We start from the raw sequence: 22,422 nt of genomic DNA on the forward strand, positions 1-22,422 counted from the left end.
GAGCACAGCATTTTCACATACTGTGGATTTGTATCGGCCTAATCAAAATTGACTACTCACTATTTTTATTTTAAAAATGAGTTTTCTTAATTATAACCATGATTAAACCCACTACGTCTGATAGAAATGCTATAGTATCAGTTGCTAATCTTTCTAATCCACTTATATAATAAGAAATATAAATATTTCAATTTATGTATAAATAATATATTTTAATAAAAACACTCATACATGGTATTTCCTTTATACCTAAGATCCCTGCGTTTCCTGAGTTCCTGATTAAATTCTCGATATTCCTGAAGCTCCATTTTTGAGACACAAAAGTTTATCGCTTTAATCTTTTTTACGTATGTTTTTTAGTTAACAACCTTCACCTCGGCAAATACTTATAACAGATGTCATTTTCTAACATTTTTTTTGTTTCTTGGATCAAGAAAACGGCTTGAGGATTTATGTATTTATGAACGCTGGAGAAATCTACAAGATTATATACATATTGACTTTTTTAATTTTTAGTAAAAATGCTAGTAAAGCATATCAATCCACTTACATCATATCAAAGAAATAATAACAAATAATAAGACCTAATATCAATGGTACGTTGTATTTTAAGATCAAAGATTCAATATATACCCTAATTTTAAAATGTATGAACATATTCCACTGGTAAACCTCATTAAATTTTTAGTCATATAATAATTACATTCTTCAATCGTTTTTAAATATTTCTCTATCTCACAACATTACTAGTAGTAAAGTATATTTTAGATGATATTAATTAATTTATAAGGAGAAGGCAAAGTAAGACCTAGTGATTCACATTCATAATCATTATCAACACTACGGCCATATCATTATCAACAAGACCGTATCTTGGCTTTCTTCATTTAGTTTCTCCATCCATCGCGATTGTGAATTATTAAAAATAAAAAACAAATAATAATAAAAATAATTACAAAAAAAATTAACAAAAAAAAAACATAAAAACAATCAAAAAGTTTTGGTCTCTCAGAGTCAAATAATGTAACCAAAAAGATCTCTTGGCAATAAGACTATAGAAATCCGGTTTTAAGTCTACAAAGCAGTTTGGAATAAACTTAGTATTTTGGTGTTTAAGGTTTATTACTATTACTGACATATTGAATTGGTATGAGTAACTATAGACTTTATTTAAAAATAAAAATTACTTTATGGTTTTCTATTACAGATTCAAGGACATCAATTAAGCAAATTATAACCTGTATAGAAAATAGACTTGGTTCTGATCTATCAAAAAAAATGCTTTGTAAGTGACCCACTTTACTTAAAAGTGGATTTCAAAACCAATACTATTTACGACTGTTTAACTGACTGTTTAATTTCAAAATGTTCTAAAAGACCTAAGAGAGGTGTTAGCTGTAGTTTTGTTGGGATGGAAAAGGTATTTAGTTGGCATATTACTTTTTATATAGTAAAATAATCTTAGATTAGTATTGAAACAGCTGGATTATATAGATTGAAAAGTTCGTAAAAAGAGATGCGGTTTAAAGGAAAGAAGATCTATTAAGACAATGCATCTGCTCACACATCTCACAAATTCATTGCTACAATCAATAAAAAAAATTACATATTGGTGCAACAACCAGACGAATTTATTAGATTTAGCTCCTTCTGACTACCGACGCTTCTCAGAGGTCCTAAAAATCTTTTCTTTAAAATAGCAACAGTAGAGCATTGGAGAACTGTTGGAATAAGTATATTGAAGTGCATTGAATAGAGCAGCAAATACGGAAATTGTTATTTTTAAAATTAAAAATTCAATATTTCATTTGGCGAATTTATTGAACTATCTTGTATAGAGATTCGTATAATACGAGTCCAATACGCTGAACAATAGACCGTTTACATTGGCTAGACGAATTTCAATACTGTATGCGAATAAAATTTCTTGTGTTAGTGGAAAAGTGACAGCGTGAGCGGTACAAACCAGTCGATAAAATGTTATATTAGTTTTTATATAATAAATTCTGGAATCGAATTTAAAGTGCAATCGATTAAATTGGAAAGGATGATTAATTCTTAATACTAATTATTTATATGGGGTTTATATAAGTCAGTTACAGTACTACATTCAGACACACCATAATATCGCAAAAATCTTGATTTCATCTTCGTTTCAGCGAAATTAAGTTGTTTTTTCCATACAAAATTTAGTTTTGAGGTTAGATTTGTGAACAAAAAACATATGATTAATTTAGAGCAGTATGAACACTTTCGAAATTAACTTAATTTAATTTTTACGAAATTAAGGAAATTTAGCTGTCTAAATATAGTATAAGTAAGTTGTAAGTTAATAATAAAAAACTGTGAATCCCTTTAATTTTTTTGAATAAAGCCAAATCATAATTTAATTTTAATGAAATATAATTTTAAGTCAAGTTATAACAATTGTCAGTAAGAAACAAACATATAGGTAGATAGATAAAAGTTAGATAGAATTAAGAACAGAGCTAAACATTGTTTATATCAAATTTTCTTAAATTTGATCCGAAATACCGAAAACAAAATAGGTTATATGATGCATGCTTTCAAAAATAATTGCGACTGGCAGTAGCGCTCCTCAATTACAACTAACTAAATTCCCGCAATTTTAGTGAATTGTCAGAAGAGTTGAATATGTTTTGATTACATGTGACGTAAATTGAATTGTGTACTTCAATAAATGAACACAAAACGCCAAACAGAAAGCAACAAAAAGGCAAAAATTAAATAAATAATATTAATTATAATTTATTTTTATTAATATTACTTATGTAAATAAACACAGACGACACAATGAAAAATAATAAATAGTAACATAATTTAAAGTTCAAATATTAATATTCCACAATAATTTTATGTTTACAAAATTATTTTATACTACTTTCATACTTATTAAAGTGCTTCGTTTTTGCTTTTAACTGCTTTATTATAGCATTTTATTTTTTACAACATCACAAGCATTTGCAGTTATTACATTTATGAATTATGTATTATGTATTTATATAACGAGTAGATAACAATTGCAATAAAAGTGATTAAATGATATAAATGAATGATAATGAAGAAATTTATAAATTTGGTAAATAGTAGGAATTATTGTGTTTGACTATAAATCTAAGATGGCATATTATAGAATGATATGACAGTATGTTTTATATTAAATTAAAGTCTTAAGAATCTATTATGGGATTTCAGTCATTCAATACCAACAAGTGACTCAAATGACAAATGATGGCCTCACTACAAAAAACCCAGTTAACTTTTGAAAGCACGTCATACTTCGAATATCGAGCCTATCCTCTTTCGTTTTCATAATTGCGAAATATAACTTATGTATATATAACTGATATGAAAAGAAAACTCATATTGGATAGGTACTCAAAGTGGTTGTACTGAAAAGTAGATAATTAGAGATTATAGACTTACTAGAGATTTATGCTTAGACTGTCCACGGATTTCATTATTTTAATATAAAAATAAAAAGATTATAGATATCAGAATATGATGATATGGCTTCATAGCTCGATTAACAAATAAGTAAAACTTATTGAAGAGAACACAAATATGACAAAATATTTTTAAAAAGAATTTTAAGGACATTTTAAATATAGGGGTTTATAATTTATTTGAAAAGTGGTAAAGGATCAGGATATCAAAATTTATAAAAAAAATTGTGAATCAATTTTCACACATATACTAAAGTTTTCATACAAATGTAACCCAAAAACCTAAGATGTTGAGCGTAGATATTGTTATGACTTTGAAAAAAATCTTAGCACTCAAGACAATTTGAAACCTATTCAGCTTAACTTAGCACACTTACGTATATTAAAAAAATTGATAATATTTCCATGGTTATCAGGGGTGGTCAAGACTTCACCCCGGAGTCACCGGGATGCTCAAATAACGTTCACTGTTTTCAACAGACATAGGAATAATAAGTTTAGAAATTGTAAACTTCAGATCATGAATCACTAAAATTTTATTGTTTGTTTTTATAAAGTAACGGATTTCATTATTGTTAGCGGGTTTGTTGGTATATTAGGTCTAATTATTTTTTTGGTTTTCGTTAGAAAATCAAAAGATTCTTATCACTTCACAATATATAAAAAGGAATTATTCCAATAATATTCTTTTTTATATAATTAATAAGTAGCAGATATTTATTTTATTGTATTTATTTCGTTTTAAGATACAAAAAAAATTAATTTTTTTAAATTATATTTAATTTATTTAATATAATGTATTGAACCCAAGATTTCGCAATATATTCCTAGTAGAGTATAACATTAACTTCTAGAAAGGTGGTGAAATAAAACACTAAACATCGGGTTCAATACGTTTTATTAAAAAAAAACAATAAAATCAATAGAAATAATTTGTTCTTTTTTAATTAATACTTCTTCAAATTTACCGAGAATCTGAGAGGTGCATTAAAACGTTTATAATTTTATCACTTTATAGTTTACCGAGTTATTGAGCAACATCTGTACTTTTCCTAACATTTTTCAAACTTTGGAACATATAAAAAGATATTACTATACATTATTTTTAAAAATGTTTTTGAAACTTTCAAATATAATATTTAAAAAGGTTTTACTGTACTATACATTCTTTGAAAAAGATTTTCCTATATTTTTATAATAATACTATCATTTTTGACAGTACATATGGTTATACATGGATCTTGGTTTTTGGTTTGTCTTAGTCTTCCTTAATTGAGATTGGTTTATTAATATGCCTTAAGTAATGTAGATAATTAGATCCAGGAAAGTGGGTACCAAGTGGAGGTGATTGAAAAGCAGTGCTACGTCAGGTTGAACCCCGATGTTTAGGTTTACTTGATTGTTACGATCAATTAAGTAAGTAAGTTATTGTTTAAAGCAATCATAGTATATTAAAAAAAAATATTTAAATAAAGAACAAAACAACACGTCGGTCCATGGTTCCAATTTGAGCAGATTTTCATTCGTAATTAGTCAAAGATTGTATTTAGACTATCTAAACTTCAAATATATTCTAAATCCACTTATGTTGAATATTTCGAAATATTCAAGAAAGATAAATGTTCAGCCAAAACAAAGTTCCATTAATTAAAATTAAATAAAAATAAGTTCTTATTATTCTTAATTTAATCACATTTATTTAATCTAAATCTTTGTTTACTTCTCTCGGCCCTATGCTCATCCTAGGAGTTAAAGGAATTTATATGGTATATATTTATTTGTTTACTTCTACACACATCCTTACAATTTCCGTTTACTACTATTTTTTTCCGCAAAAACAAAGTTCACTTGGAAAGAGAATGCGTGTTAATGACAATGAAATTGTATAACAGAAGTCAAAATAAATGTTTATGAGTCCTTTTACAGTCCAATGACTGCCATAAACTTTTCGCCTACTACGTCTGAGGTGGAAAGTGTCAAATTTTAAAACTGAAAACAAATCAAAGAGAAAAAAAAAACAAAAAAAAAGAACAAAAAAAAAATAAAAAAAGAAAGCAAACTAAAAAAAAAAGATTGTATCACGTGACTTACCAAAATAAAATGTCCTGCAGTGTAAATCCGTTCCCTCTACTTTATCATGCTTTAGGAGTAGCTGAGGGTGTTGTTGGTGTTGTCAAAAGTGTACGTCTTTGAAACTTGTCCACCATGTGGACGATGAAGTCAGCGCTTTTTCAGTACACACAACTCATAACTTCGTTGGTATTTTGTTATGTTTATAAACTTTCCGAAACTGATTTAATTAAATTGACTCGACGCGTAAGCAAATTATTTTTAGACTCTATTAAAATGTCCTTCCTTCCTTCCTTTCCTTTGTCTTGTCAGTTACCACTTACCACTTTCCGACTATATTAATTGAATTGTATATTTTTTCTGCACTTGTCTGTTAACTTAGATAAATGAACTCGGTGGAGTTGCGAGTTACAAGTTACGAGTTAGGAGTTGCGAGTTGAAAGTTAGGAGTTGCGAGTTGTGTAAGTGTAACAGAGTGTGTGTTTGAGTGTGTATACTGCGCCACTAACTGTAATAGTAACAAGGAAAAATCGATAAATTTCGATACAAAAGAAATCAGGCAAATTTTGATATGATGTCCTACTTTGTCGAATTAAGTTGTTGCTCCTATTGCATGTTTTTCAAGTGGGGTGGATGTGACAGAACGTACATTTTTCTCAACAACCTTTCCGTTTAGAATAGAAACAATTATTTCGTTTTAATTTTGAAATGAACTTTCTATTAATTATTTAATATATTTTAATGAAACTCTCTTTTTACCGATATTTTTCTGCTGCTCTGCTTTTCAGTCCACAAAAAAAAATTTTAAAAACTAATCCTTGCAAATCGAATTCCAGCGAGCAGAAAAACTGACACTTTTACAAGCGACAACAACAACGACGTTGAACGACGACAAACAGCGTACTGAAGTCGCGTTTGACAACATTTTCGAAAATTGGTCAGAAAAGCAAACGAAATCATCCCCTGAGCTTGTTTTGTTTATACAGGAAATGGGTCGGTTGTGCAGTGCACGCACTACTTGTAGCGCCGTTTTTCGAAAATTATTAGGTGCGTATAATTTATGAATTAATTTTTAGTTAGTCAATAAATTTATGTGTTTATGTGTTTATTAATAGGAATTTTTATTATTAATAAAGTTGCTTGCGAATTATAGAAATAAATAATATTGAAATTTAATAATTTAAAATAAGTGTAAATGATAAATTCAACTATTCTACAGCTGGTTTATGATTTTGTTTTAATATAATACAGCAAATGAATCTTTTACAGCAAATTCCAAGTTAGTTGGCCAAAACCAATGAAGAGTCAATAATGTACACTGACTCTGAGCTTCAACTTTAACATGGTACTAGTCAAATTCTTGGTAGTTGCAGTCTCAACAAATTATTTAAGAATAATTTAATATAAAAAAGAACTACGCTCCCCTTCTGACATTAAAAGGTCCTCAATGGCTGATATTCTGGCTTTCATTCGGAAGGCGAAGTGTCTTCTGTTAAGGTCTGTTGCACCACAAAAGATCAATCATGATCGTAGTGCTCCGCTCCGGTGGGAGCTGGCATCCCGTTTATTTTTATTCCTAATATAAAATATAAATCCAAGACCACTGATGATGTGCATTTAGCAATACTCGAAACAGCTGTATAGTCAGCCAAAAAATCAATTAATTAAAAATAAATAAAAATTTTGTTGTTGCAATTCAATACTATTCGGAAACTCTCTATTAAACACAATAGTTTCTATTAAGTAAAATAGTCACTACGGTTCATAACTACGGCTCAAATCAAATTTAATATAAAGTTATTTGCTATAAAATACTCAGTCTTTTATTAGCTACTTTTGCAATGTAATAATACAGAACGTTCTTTTATAATTTATTAGAGATTTTAAGTTCATTAAAACATGTGAAGCTCAGATCTGTTTCTTATCATCTGTGTCAGTGTCCATCATTGGCTTGAAGGAGAATTAAAATCCTCGAAGTCCCTTTGTTTACCGACCTGACAGGGCTGTTATTCTGCAAAATTAGAGATTTGGCCAAGTTTATAGACTTGTCAGCTTGGTTCACTTTCATTGGGATGGGAAAGTCGTGCCTATCGGCATTATTCGTACACTAACCTCTAGTCTGCATATAAAAAAAGCTAATCCGTTGTATCACAACGGGTCATTTTTTTTTAGCTCACGTGAGAGCGATATCTTCATTATCACTTAGCTCTTCATTTTGCTACTTACTTTGAAAACATCACCCAGTGGGTATGTAATCACAAATTTTGTTTCAACTAAAAAAGTTTGTGTATATATAAATTAAGTTAGGTTGGATTACTATGGCCAGTAGTTGATTTAATAAACTTATATAAACTTTAAGAGCCCATTGTGATATCATTATTTAGCGCTAAACACTATCTTGAGAAAAAAATATAATTGGTTAAGAAATTCACATTTACTTCTAGCTAAAGCGGGGCAATAGCAAAAGCGTAAGTATATGTATTCCCGACTGAACATGTTTCATGCATATTTATACTTTAATCCTGTTTATTGCCGAATACGGGATTAGACTCCTTATTACTTTCATTAAAGTTACTAAGCTTAAAATAAGAGAATGTGTATAAAGCTGATATTAAAGTATGTATGTAGTGGATATGATTAAACTTAAAGAATTAACTGAATAAATGGTAAATTATTATAAATAGTGAATAGTAGCATTCAACAACTGTTAACTCGTAGGGTGGAATAATAATTATATTTGAAATATTTTGATTTGTACCATGAAAATTTTATGAAGTACATGATTTTTAAAAATCAAGTAGAGTTGCACATAAATCTTATCCTTTGTCATGTAACACAACCTTTTTACCGTAAATGTTTTCTATGTTTATTTCGTACCATAGACACAGACCATTTTGTGATGTTTTAGCAAAGACCTTACCCGGCAGCTTGAAGTGTTAAACTGCATTATCATATGCGTGAAGAAAATTTTTAGAACATTAATGACACAAACCACAGTAAGCATTTTGTACAGTGACTGCGGTACAGTACATAGTGTATATATACAGTACAGAGTGACTGCAATTATATTTGAACATAAGTAAGAACTGATGGACTTTTATTTTCGCAGGAATGTCTACCACACATAGGCATTGATAGTGGCTGGTCTATTTTAAGGAAATGTTTCCAATTAACTTATATGTCTCAATAGTAGCGTAAATTATTAATGAAATAGTGTGAAAAAAAGTAATTACCATGCAGATATTCAAGTAAATATTTGTTTAAATATAGTAATATTTTATTGCAGAGAATCTCTTATTACTTATTACTTGTTAATAAGTGAGAGAGTATAACCCATCATACCGCATAGTTTTTGTAGATGGACAAAATTTAGATGTTTAGAATTTTTTTATAACAAAGCGTTCTTTAATTTATAAAATAAATTTTAAACGAATCTTCTTGAAATTTTCAAAGATTTATTTCACAATTTTGGGAGAAGCATATTAAAAATATAATAATATAAGTTATATAGTACATAATACTCGGTTCAGTTTTCACTCAGTTCAATCCTCCTTTTAACAACAATCGGATACGGGTGAATAAAATGACCAAATATTTCATTTAACATTTTACAATGTCTACAGTTATTAGTGTATTCTAATTCCACTTTGTTTTTAATTACAGCATTGTAAATAGTTAAAAAATCACAGCTTGATTTAAGTTCAGATATATTTTGACGGAGAAGTCTATTTGTATCTCAAAAGTTGACTCTAATAAGCTGTTAAAATCGACTCTTCAGCCAATGATTTCATAAACTACTAATATGAGACGTTTTTAGAAGTGATGTAGTGTAAAAAGTGTATATCCAGCAGGTATGTTTGGAAGAAGAAGGAAGATTATAGATGTTTTTGCCAAGTTTGTTAGCTGTATCTAAACCATTGATTTTCTCGTTTCCTGGTATTATTTTGTTCATTACGTGGTCTATTAGATTATGGCTATCTTATGTCATCTTGAATTGATTTACCCAAAATTAAAAAAAACTCATATCAGCTATTCGACTAATAGTATAATAAAATATTATCATAACATAATAATAATTCAAAGATAAAATTAATTCAAATATCATACATTTAAAAAATTATGGTTTGAAATATTTAAGATTTACATTTCTATAGCGATGAAAAGAGTTTTAAAACTCCTTCCACTACATTTAAGTTCAGATTACTGAATTTTAAGTTTAAAAATCGATATAATTAGGTGCAGTTAGGTGAAGTGGAGGGTGAAATGAGTCCTTCTCAATTAGCTAAAAAACCGTTTTGTTTCCAAAATTCCTCATACTGGTGGGTGGAAAAAATACTGACGGAATAATACTGAAAATATCGCCAAGTACGTTTAAAAATGGCGCTTAAGCTTAGTTCTAGACAAGTTTGGAGATAGACACAATAGGTATTCTGGGGAATACCGGGGATATACAGGGAGTACAGGGTAGACCGAACTTGGCCCCATGTCCCCCCACAGTCAAACAGAGAGGTATTAACCTAGATATTAACCTAGATACTTTTGATTTGCTTTTGGTTACCAAGTCAGGCGTTCTACATTTTGAGTAAAATGGCCAAGTAGCCCTTGATCTAGCTGCTGTAGCAGTATAAGCTCACTCCCTATTTGCCTGTCGTAGAAAATGGTCACAAATCAACTTAATGCTGCGAATAGCAGATATAGAGATTGGAACAGAAATTTCCGTAAAAGATGCGCCCAGTCTGACTAGTTCATCTGTGCGCTTATTACCTACTATATTAGAATGCCCTGGAACACAAACTAGAGTTACTTTGGACCTGCCACTTAGTATGTTAACACATTGACTACATTCGTCTACTTAAAAGATGTCACATTTTTTTTCAAATTTTAATAGGGAAATATGACATAAAAACTAGTTTCATTCTTAAAGAATTAAAGGACTCTCTTATCACATTACCCAACTAGTTACATCTCTCTTATAAACCTCATATTATCAACATACGCGTAGATGAGGATCTCTCAGTCATTTTAAAACGGTAATCAAACCCATATGCGGTTGATATGGACTTCGACATCCTTTTTCAAACTTTATTTACATCTTTATAAAACCAATTCATCTCTAGCAAGCCAAAAACAAGAGATTTCCATTGCCAATTTCTATTCAGAGTATTTCACTTTGTCCATGTATCCGGATAGTTATAGGAATTCAAATTTATAACCGTTTTCAAGAGCAATTATTTTATTCAAATGGACTAAAACTAATTGAAGGTTCCTTTAATTACAAAGCTTTATTTCTCCCATGTTTACATGGTCTCCTAGCTCTTGAGAGTCGAGAGTGCACAAAAGTATATCAAAGACAGAGAGCTGAAATTGTTCGATTCAATGGATACGCACACTAATTCAGAATTGCACTCTCTCAAATCAAATGCAATATATATTCCGTCAGGATGATATGTTAGGCTTCAAAGTATATATCTATAAAATCATCTGAATAATTTTAGAATTCAATGGAACTTTTATTACAGTGGATTATCCAAGTGGTGACCGACGCTATTGAGTAAAAGTGCTTTAAATACTAAATCGCGTTTCATTAAGCAAAGAAGAGAAGACATGGTATCCAGCGCCTCTGGTTTTGCTATACAAATGTCTTTTAGACGCGTACCTAAAAATGCTATTTGTTTCTCCATGTATTAGTTTTCCAAGAAGATTACTAACAGACCATTTCTGGTATTTAGTGCAGTCATCGTAACCAAAAATAGATACGATTTACATGACCTGTGACTTCTGCTTTTCTGTGTAACATTTGTCTATAGCAGGGTCTTTTCGCATTATGTGTATGATGAATGTACTATGTAAAATATATTAATCTCTTAGATGTTATCTATTAACTTCTGCTATTCATCCACATCAAACCTTTCTTGTGGTTTTATTATTTGTAATAATTATTTTTATTTACTATTTAAAGCTTTCCGCATTAAATATTCAATTGAACAGACTAAAGAGGAATCCGTTAAAATTGCTTTATATTTGCAAATAAGGCTGAGTTCACACACACACAAACATCAAAAAGTAGAGCTGCCAAAGCAATGCAATGGAGCGCTTTATGTGTCCTTTATTAGCTCACGTGTCAGGTGTTTGTGATTCTGTTTCATTATCTTAATAATAGTGTAGAGCGGAGCAGAGCAAAGGAATGGCTTTGAAGCTTCTGTTACTTAATTGCACTGATGTTCATGGCTAGTGTAATTTCTGTGTCGGCGTTTCTGTTTTGGTTTTGGATTACATTTTCCATGCTCGGCGTTTATTCAATTACAGCTTCTCCACGCATTCGTAGCTCAAGTCTTCTGTTTTGTTGTTGGAAGCTATTTTACATCTTGATTATCGGTCGATTGTTGATGTTGTGCTCAAACCCTTTGTGACTTTACACAACGTCCCTTTGGACTTAAAGCCAACAGCGTACCATTCAAATCCATTCAAGGATAAGAAGTCAATCAGTCTTAGAAGTGAAGGATTTTGCACTTCGTCAAATTCAAATTACATTCGAATCCATAGCCAAGTGAACGCCTTTCACGCCTCTTCGAATTTCCGCTGTTGTAAAGACGTAAAGCTTACAAGCAAATCAACCCTAAGACATCCCAGAGAAAATTAAAAAAAAATCTACAATAAAATAAAATAAATGTGGCTACATTTGTTTTCATCTTAAATTCTTTTTCAAAATTAGCAGCGATAGGTCGTCGGTCATGGCAACCATCAAAAATTCACTACTCAATATGTATATATACTATGGATATGTAGATTAGTTGGTTGCAGTAAGACGTTAGCACATGACCTTACATTCTCCTTAAGAAGCTATTATTCGCTATATTTCTTGAAAGTAGAAAATTAATAACTACATCCATTCTATTGTTTTAAGATAGGTTAGGCTAGGTTATACCGGCGATCCAAAGGGATCCACTAAGGCCTATTGGCTCATTGTGTTACCATATAAACGAAAAACTTAGAGGTTTAAAACTATAATTAACGCTTTTTAATGGGAGGTCGTACAGTTAACCAATATCTTAAAAAAAGGATGGCCTTAGAGATATGACAATTTATTAGACTTTTCGTTTTTACCGATAAACAGAGCAAAAACCGTCAAAGAAGTACTTTCATAGAAACTTGTTTCTTCTAAAAGCCAGAGCTGGATAATCACAGAAAAATGTTTGATTTGCGACATTTGAGCTTGAGTGGAAATCTTAAGTTCTTCATAGGAGTATGGATTATATAAGAAAGTAAAGTATTTCAAAAATAGTTTGAATAATTTTTTAATTTAATTATGTATACATGTTCTTAAATAACATTTCAGTACGTTAAAGACGATATACTCGTAAAATATATAAAAAACAAAATTACATATAATATTTTAACAAAGTAGTATACCGCTTATAGGGTAACGTATACACGGTATAGATTTTATTATAAATTTTTTTTTCTGTTTTTACTTAAGAAATATTGAAAATGCATTTTTGTCTTATTCCTAAATGTATTTGTAGCATATTGTGACATGACACGTGGCAACACCAGCGGCTGCTCGGCAACCCATTCTTCAATTACCCTTTCGCAGTTCATTCACATTATCGTAATCGCATCCTAATTGCAAGAAAATTACTCCCACGTGTACGAGAAGTGTAACCTGATCATCAAAGAATTCCTTTCGATGCATGGAGGACAAGTTAAAATAAAATTAAAAATAAAATTAAAAATAAATTTAAAAAATTTAAGGCTCAAGTGATGATGTTAAGAAGTTAAAAAAAGTCAACTGCACCAAAGCAAGTTATTAATTATTATTAAAAACCGTACTATATATAAGGGAATTTGCATTTTGGACCACATCAACGTTACAGTTTTAACATTATCTCACTCAATGTGTTATATATGAAGTAAGAAAAGCAGAAAATAAAAATAACTATCGATTAAATTGTATATAGAATGTAATGGAATGAGATAAGAAGAATAACTAGTAATGATGGATGGTTCTTGAATACACCTTAACCGGACATATTCGTACTTCATGAAGTAAAATTTCTCACCGATATATTGAACAATATGAGTTTCTTTTATTTTTTGATCTTTATCTGGATGACATTGGTTATTGGTCGGTTGTAATTCTGATCTATAAATACGGATTTCGTTACCCTTTCCACATATTCCTACCCTTATTTGTATTCTATTTTTAGTTTAGATAAATTAATTACTGTTGCGATGTTTTGGGATAACATTAAAAGTTCCAACCTTAATGTCATTCAAGTTTCACAATGGGACTTAGAATACTTACCAACCAGCAAAAAAATACTGAATAAATCTCTGTTATATATAATACTAGAACGTTTAAAGTAATGCAAAAGCAATTACTATTTTATCGGTGTGTTATTGAACAGACAACCGATTTTAACTATTTCGAAGTCAATATTATTCGAGTACAATACTAAGATCACTGATTGCACTGACTGATCAGAAGATTCCAGGACGCATAATTAACAAATATTTGTCATTTGAACAGAACATTATTATCAAGAAACAACTATAGATAATTGAATCTACCTTTCTGGTGAGTGTATACAACTTAATAGATCTTTCAGATGTAGGAATCTGATCAGCAGACTCCAGATCGCATAATTAGCAATTATTTGTCATTTGAACAGAACATTGTTATCAAGACACTCCTATAGATGAAGCTAGATTTAGTCTGGTGAGTGTATGCAACTTAACAGATCTCTTAAAATGTTTAAATAACGATTGTACATCAGATCAAATAACTATATAAATGTTAAAAGCACACCTCGGATTGTCAAAGCAAGCATACAATTGTATTAACCGAAACTCTATGAACTTGCATATAGGTACATATGTATAACTTCAGTTTACCCGAAGTTATCAAAACAGAAACGAAAAGAATTATAAAATGGATATTTGCCAAATAGACTAGAAATGATGAAAATAGATGAGTCGACAAGAATATCAAACGTTTAAATCTCAAACGAATATGAAAAGAATATGAAAAGAATATTAAGCGATCATATTGTCATATTTTTATTAACTAAAAACAACTGTAGGTGAGATCACATGACTGGAAGCTCAAGTTATAGTACAGATGTTGATTTAACTAGTATGCCATTATGCATAAAATTTAATTTTATATTTTATATAAATTTTATTTATAAAAATATTTTATGCAGTGCTACTCCAACCTCAGTAAGTAACTTGTTATCTGCGTTTTGACACTCTAATAGTCTAAGGAAGAATAAAGCCCATAAGTTACTTACTGACAAAGCAGTTGAATATTTAGCCAATATTCTGGCACCGGTACAATTTTGTTTTGCTTTTGCATTAGATAAAGTAATGAATTTATTATAGGAAGGCCAGCACGATGCCCAGTGCCTACTCCATTACCCGAGTAGAACGTAGACAATAGGTACTTTGATCTTACTGATTAATATAGAAATCAGAAACGGAGTGTTTAAAATCATGAACTAAGGAATTTAACTTTTTTAACTTTTCTTTGTAAGCTCGAACTAGTATAATTAAATCGGAATGGTATAAATATTATACCATGGTATAAAATAATTATCTAATAAATTTTTGATAACCGTGTGACGGTAATTGAAGTCATAGCTACTTTTTTTTATTATTATTTAAATGTTTACTTAATATATATAGTATTATACTGTATATATAATATTAGTTGTATTTTTTATAGGTCAAATGAGAGATGGATTGAATTCTTCTCAATTAGGTAAAAAGGCCGTTTTCTTTTCACATTCCTCGTAATTGTGGGTATAAGTATTGGGGAATATTAAAGCCTGCTGGATCCATTAATAAGTTCAATTATCTGATCAATCACAATGTTAAAAATATCACCCCGTGTGTTAAAGAATGGGGCTTTTAATAGCTTAACCCTTTTTTTTGAACAATGCTGGGAGTACTATAGATAGAGCAGATGGTCTGTTGTTACCTTTTTCAGCTCCGGTAGACATGTACTAAAGCAGATTTGATAAGACAGGCCAAAACTGGCTCAATGGCGTCCCATAGTCCAGTGTCCCGTTAGGACAGATATTATCCTAGATATTTCTGATTTTCTTCTATGTATACAGTTAGAGTTTCTACATTTGGAGTATAGCGACCGTATAACTCTTGTCATGACTGCTGCACAATTGCTGAGCACATTTCTTATTTGTCTGTCGCAGAAAGTGGTCGTAAATCAATTTTCGTTTATGGTTGAGAGGAGCAAGGATTCAAATGGGAGCTTCTATAGAAGAGACTAAAAATCTTGGTAACTTGTCTGCGCGTCCGTTCCTCGGTATATATTTTTTACAATCTGTTTTAACATTTTCGAGTTTTATAAAATTTGTAACTGAAGTCACAAGTAATTTTTAAATTTTATTTTTTTAAATTATTTGTATTTAGTATTGGGAATCTTTTTTTTTATTTTATGTTTATTTTATTTTTATTACTTTTTATGTTTTATTATTCAATTATTTTCTCATGTAAGTTAAAACATAACTTTAGCCTCTTTTAAAATTGTTGACCCTTTTTAAAATGGATGGCAAAGAAATCAATTGTTTGGAAAAATATCCAAATACATATATAATAGTATTTATATAATTTATACAAAAGTAGTAATATTAAATCCAAAAAAAAATCGAACCCCTAAAAATTTGTTAAACATTGTTTTTTTTTTTTTGGAATAAACAATAGGTACACAAACAGCAAACTACAAAATAAACAGGGCGTTCGCAGTAGAGAATTACTAACGTTCATTAACTTTTCAATTTTTATTAAATTTTAATTAAATTTTAAAATTTCCACTGCTACGAAGAAGTCATATTTGTTATAATCTTTGTAAAAATTAGGGTTATCAACCACTTTAATACGTGATTAAATATTGCACAATTACAAAAATTTCAAATGGAACTTCATAATCATCAACCTCTTCATTCTAATTATGATCATCATCAATGAATACACAAAACGGATTCTATGTAATTAATCCAGTTGATTGTCGTTTTGTTATATGTTGTTGTTGTTGTTTTTGATTACTGTTGCTGCTCTAAATATGATTGCTTTAGCAATTTCAGATGTACTTGTCTTGTAGCTTGTAGTTGTAGTTGTAAATGTATATTACTTTGTCACAAAGTGGCAAGTTAAATAAACAGTTTCATTGTGCGAATTCCATTAAAAATTATTCAAAATGTCAACAACAACTAACTTGGCAAAGCAATAACAATAATAACAATAATAATAACAACAACAACAACAACAACAACAACAAGAACATTAATAAAACAACAGTAACATTGAATGAAAACAAAACGTAACAATACAAAAACAACAACAACAACAACGATAACACAATAGGAATAACAAACAATTGAGCTCGCGCTTATATATACGTATGTGTGCATATGTATGGCTGTTAGTTTGTATCTTTAAACGCATATGCTTGTAAATAAATTAATACATACATAATATATTCTTATCGTTGTATGCATATTTGTCAGATTGCAGATAAACAGCAGTTTCAACATTTCAACAACGTACCGTTAAATGAAATGTTGAAACTGCTGCTGATTTACAAAAGTATCATTTTATATTACATACTCATACACACACTCAATCATCTCTCACACTCCATCATCTCTCATACCAACAGAACTCTCATACACACTTGCAACACGAGTATCATTTAATATAAAAGTCATTGATACATACTTGCTCATAAATAAAAATATACTGGCATATAAAAAAAAAATCAAAAAATTTTCAAAACGTTGATATGGCTACCGTTGTAAAATGGGTGTTGCGCTTATTGCTACGCCCAATTTAGTCTCAGTTGTTTGCAGCTGGTTTGCTTTGCGCATGAATAGGACAACTATATATGTTCATTACTCTCCATACACATAGTAAAAATGTATTATTTAATACATTTTGCAACTGTGGCAGTAAGCGAGATATGAGCACACATACACACACACATTAACATATATTGCTTTGTTGTTCTCTGCAACAAAATATTCATTCCTCTTATAATTGTTGGCAATGTAAAATCATTTCAAATTTGCCGTATCGACCCTTTGAATTTGTTGTATTTCCCCCCTTTTCATTTCATCTCTTTTGTATTTGAACAATTCATATACAAATTTGTAATTTCGTGAAAATGTATTATAGTTTCTTTATTGTTATTATTTTTTTGTTGGTTTTTGCTGTCGGTAATATTTTTGTATTATTTATGTTTGTATAGGTCTTTTGTGGAGCAACCTTAACAATTCGTTATTATTATTTATTTTCACAAATTAGTTGTAGCACAGATTGTTGTGGATCTGTTTTTTTCTACACTCACTCGTGAATGTCTAACGAATTTTTAAAAATTTTACGTATCAATGCAGATATTATATATGTAAATTATTATATATAAAATTTAATAATTATAATTTTATCAAACGAGAAAGCATTTTAAATTTTATACCCAAGCATATAATTGCATATATTATACAAAATTATAAAAAAATTAAATTGAAATAGTTGTTGTGATACTTCCGCTTATACTAAAGCTATTTTTTTAAAACCTTAATTTATTATTTCACTTAAAAATATTTTTATTTGAAATTCTATACTTATGTAGATTAAACTATATATAATACAGTAGAGGCTCTTACTGTATATATAATACAGTAAATTAAAACTCTTACAAATTCGTATTATCCAGAAATTAGAACCAAAAAATTTCAATACATTCTAGGTCTAAAATAAGAACTTTGGTTCTAATTCTTGAGCGAATTTTTCTTTCTGTTTTTTTGTAAAGTTTTGTATAAATTAGTAAGTTGATAAGTTTTATTGCTCGTAGATTGTTCCAAACATAAAAAGAGAAGAAAGATGTAAACTTTAAAGAAACGCATTCAGAAATGTAAGTTCAAGACGGATTTGAAGGTGAGTTCAGTACCGATAATAATACTTCAAATAACGATGAAGATGTTTTAATCTCATACCAAATGTTTTTTATTCTGAAGTGATTGAAAGCGTCAAAATCTTTCTAAATTACTGCAAAAAGAATGTCTCGTTTCCTACTGATCACATCATCAATCTCTTAATTCTCCATCTTGGGTTTCAAATTGCGAAACTTATTTTGGTTCCTCAGCCAAATTCCAAACTGTCACTAGACAATAAGCTGCTTATATACAAAACTGTACTAAAACCTATATGGAGTTATGGAGCCCAATTATGGGGTACGGCAGCAGACTCAAACTTGGCAATTATCCAGCGTTTTCAATCTAAAACACTACGAATGATCACAACTGCACCTTGGTATGTAACGAATAAAAAAGTGCATAAACAACTACGTGTTTCGACAATCAAGAGAGAAATATCTCGAATTACAAAGAATTACGCTCATTGCATATGACCTCCAACACTTTTACAAGGCTAAAAAGAAAAACATCGAGAGACGTTTTAAATATGTCTATATAGGTCACACACTTCTATTTTAACTATATATGGATATGTCACTGGACATAGTCCATATGTGCCTTTCTTTTTTAGATCGTAATAACTATTATTAGGATTCATGTTATTATATATAACTTATTGTCATTCATATCTGACAGATTGTAATAAAATAAATGGATTAAAAAAAAAATTCTTCGTAACGATAACATTACAAAAAATTTGTCTAAACCTAAAAAACAAATAAAAATTAATGAATATTTTATGCAATAATGCTTAATAAGGACACAGAGAAATTTTCGGAAAATCGAAGTACTCGAAAAACCAAGTGATTCCATTTTGTGAGCCTCTACAGTAATAACAAAAACTTCAGTTTTCTTTATTCTCTCCTTGATGAAAGGTGTGTTAGGGTCCAAAATACTTTTACTCAATAGTGTCTGTAATCACTTTGGTGATCCACTATAACAAGAGCTCCATAGAATTATGACAATAAGTTAGTCAGGTGATTTTATACAAGCATAGAATAAACCCTAGCATATCTTTCTTATGGAATATATATTGCATTTGCTTTAAGAGAGTGTATTTTAAAGTAACATTTTCCTAATTAAATTTGTTAGTCTATTAGTTTCCAGTTCTTTTGGTTAGATTTTTCCTACTAAAAGATAACTTCCTTAAACAATTCCGTCTTCAAATAATAGCGTTAATATTTATAGGAAGATCGAAGTAATTATGAAGACAGATAGAATGAGATATAGAAGATGTTCTTACATTTTGAATTTTCTAAGTAATCTCTTTACACTTTCTCGTAATTCAAAAATATTGTTTAAGTTAACTTAGAATGTTTCGGCAGTTAGAAGTTCTTTAAATTGGTATCAATTAGAACTTATACTCATGGCTGAAGGGTTAATTATGAGTTTTCTTCAATCGTAAAAAGAACTGGCAAATGATCAAAAGAAGAAGAAAGAAAGAACAGAAAGATGCATCTTAAAATCGAAGTTCTTAGAGATACCAATGTTCAATGCATGACCATTATTTTCATAATATTTGAGTTCTTCGGAAATATGAAATTGAATATTATTATAAATGAAATATCTGTTCAATTTTTAACCCGGCATGATTGGAATGTCGGTCTTTTTATTTGGTAAGAAAAGCAATTACATCTCAAACTATTACAGATATAAATTAATTGTATGTAAACTGAATCCTTCCCATTACAGTCAAAAATGAAGAATAATGGTTGGATTTAGCGATGCTATTTCTTCTCTAGGTATTAGTATGATCCCAAGTACATTTCCTTAGTATTTGCCCTGGTGACTCAGTTTCTTTATTGCGGGATTTGTATGTGGGATTTTATGCAACACTTATGTTATTCAAATATACGTTAATTCTACATTGACTAGTCAGTACTACAGTAAATATTCTTTATCCGTTCTTGAATAAACAAATGCAGAACAGAACAATGCAGAACAAATGCAGAATATAAATCCTTTGATATTGTAGTTATCTACAACAATTTAGTCTCTCAAACTTATCAAATTACCAAAAATTCTTACATTTTTGTCTTTCTTGATCCCTTCACACTCCCTCTGATAATGATCGATTCTGAAATATACTGTCATCAACTTTTACCAATTTCAGTTGTGCATGGAAACATAAACGACAACTTATCATCAATAGAATAATACAGGCCCCAGCAAAACCTTTTAGAGTTAGCATGTGATGTATTATCTAATCCATCGTATTCTCTAGAATTGGATAATTTGAATTATCATTTGTATCCGCTTTCACAAAATTTTTGAAGTTGCACACTCTTAAATTCAAATGAAGACATCAAAGATGACTTTCATTAGAGTAGAAATCAATTAAAAAATATCTGAAGAAATCAGTTAAAAAAAATCTGAAGTTTAATAAGCGTTGAATAAGGCTACTGTCAGAAAATGGACTAATGTTGGAAAATATATAATTTCATAAAATATTTTAAACATATTCATTAAAAAAATTATGATGTTATTTAAAAAAAATTTTGATCGAAAAAACAGATAAGACTACATAAGTGCTGACAAAAATAGTAGTTATATGTAGCAAGGGAAATGATAAATAGTTAGGTTATTATCTACTATGAGCAACTATAACCTTTACGATGGTCGACTTAAATCTCTGCTGGTAGTAATTGTTATAGTTAAAGTAAGAAATTCCGGTGACGATAACAAATCTTGACTACTCGCTGTTGTTAATAGGCGAAAATTAAAAGACCTTGTTTAAAATGCTTTGATGCACCTATCTTATAGAAATTTGATCCAATCTATGTAAGAGTATATTGTTGGTGTACAATGGAAATCAAGTGATGACTATAAAAATGACATAGTCCAATTTTTCAAGACGAATCCTCGAAATTTTATATATATGAAACCAAGTGATGACTTAAATTTTTTTTCGAAGATAAATCCTCGAAATTCTGTATATAAAATAAAGCTCTAGCAAAAAAAAAAATTGCAGACAACTTTATTCAATGGTGTATTCAGAAACGTATTAGAAGATAGACAATGCAATCTACAGACAATATTATTATGTTGTATTATTCTATTGTATTGTGTAGTGTTGTATTTATTGCACTCTCTAATAATGGCTGATGTTAATCAGTTGTTTTTGTATTTGATAATAGTTTATTATAAATTTGAAAAGTTGGTTGAAGAAAAATTAAAACCAGAAAAAGTATTTATACTTCTTTTTTTTACAACAACAAATAAATTAAGCTATAATTTACCATAAAAACGAATGTACACATGTGAATTGATTTGTGGTGTGCGGAAAAGCAATAAACTATCCAACAACTCATGCAAATTCAAAAACTATGAACACAAAGACGAACAAGGAAATTAAATTTGGTAGGTAAGGTATTGATTTAACTGCTACGATGATGGTTATGCTAATATCAAAATCAAGTCTCTTAGTAATGAGAAGATTTTCATTACCACTTTAATTATTTCAGTAAATTATACTTGTATTAATTATATCTAGTTATTTAAAAGGATTATGGGGGCAGGGTACTTTAATATTACACAATAAACATCTGCAAAACGTTGGGTTTTAAAACAAAACACACATTTTTTAATAACTTTTTTTTTATCTTTTTAATATTTAATTTTTTTATAAATTAAAGTATCTCTATCCTTTTAAGAAACTAGCTATAAACATTTACACAACATATTAGCCTTAACGAATATAAAGTGATATTGATACTTCTTTGACACATAAAATATTGTATTTATAAACAAAAAATCGTTTTGTCCAATGTTTGAGTCCAACTATTTAACTAACATTTAAACATTATCTATATGGATTCATAAGAAGCGAATAGACAAACTTTCATTCGATTTGCTCTGTTAGTTATAAAAACAATTATTTACATTTAGACAGA

General features: G+C 29.4%; 1 protein-coding gene and 1 long non-coding RNA gene across 2 annotated transcripts in view; both read right to left on the minus strand.

Moving 5' to 3' along the window:
• Nucleotides 1–308, minus strand: part of LOC119674698 (protein Optix-like) — a 5,383-nt gene extending 5,075 nt beyond the window's left edge. Inside the window, exon 1 of the mRNA XM_038085854.1 lies at nt 250–308. Within this exon, the coding sequence (XP_037941782.1) occupies nt 250–308 (59 nt within the window). The remainder of the gene's footprint in view (nt 1–249) is intronic.
• A 5,255-nt stretch (nt 309–5,563) lies between these two features.
• Nucleotides 5,564–6,422, minus strand: LOC119684935. The gene is made up of 3 exons (XR_005252773.1): nt 6,297–6,422; nt 6,121–6,201; nt 5,564–6,045 (listed from the first exon to the last, which is right to left on the minus strand). It is a non-coding gene; the product is annotated as an uncharacterized LOC119684935 (long non-coding RNA).
• Between the last annotated feature and the right edge of the window lie 16,000 nt (nt 6,423–22,422).

This window comes from Teleopsis dalmanni, chromosome 2 (genome assembly GCF_002237135.1).
Source record: "Teleopsis dalmanni isolate 2A chromosome 2, ASM223713v2, whole genome shotgun sequence".
In the NCBI taxonomy this organism is placed as follows: Eukaryota; Metazoa; Arthropoda; class Insecta; order Diptera; family Diopsidae; genus Teleopsis; species Teleopsis dalmanni.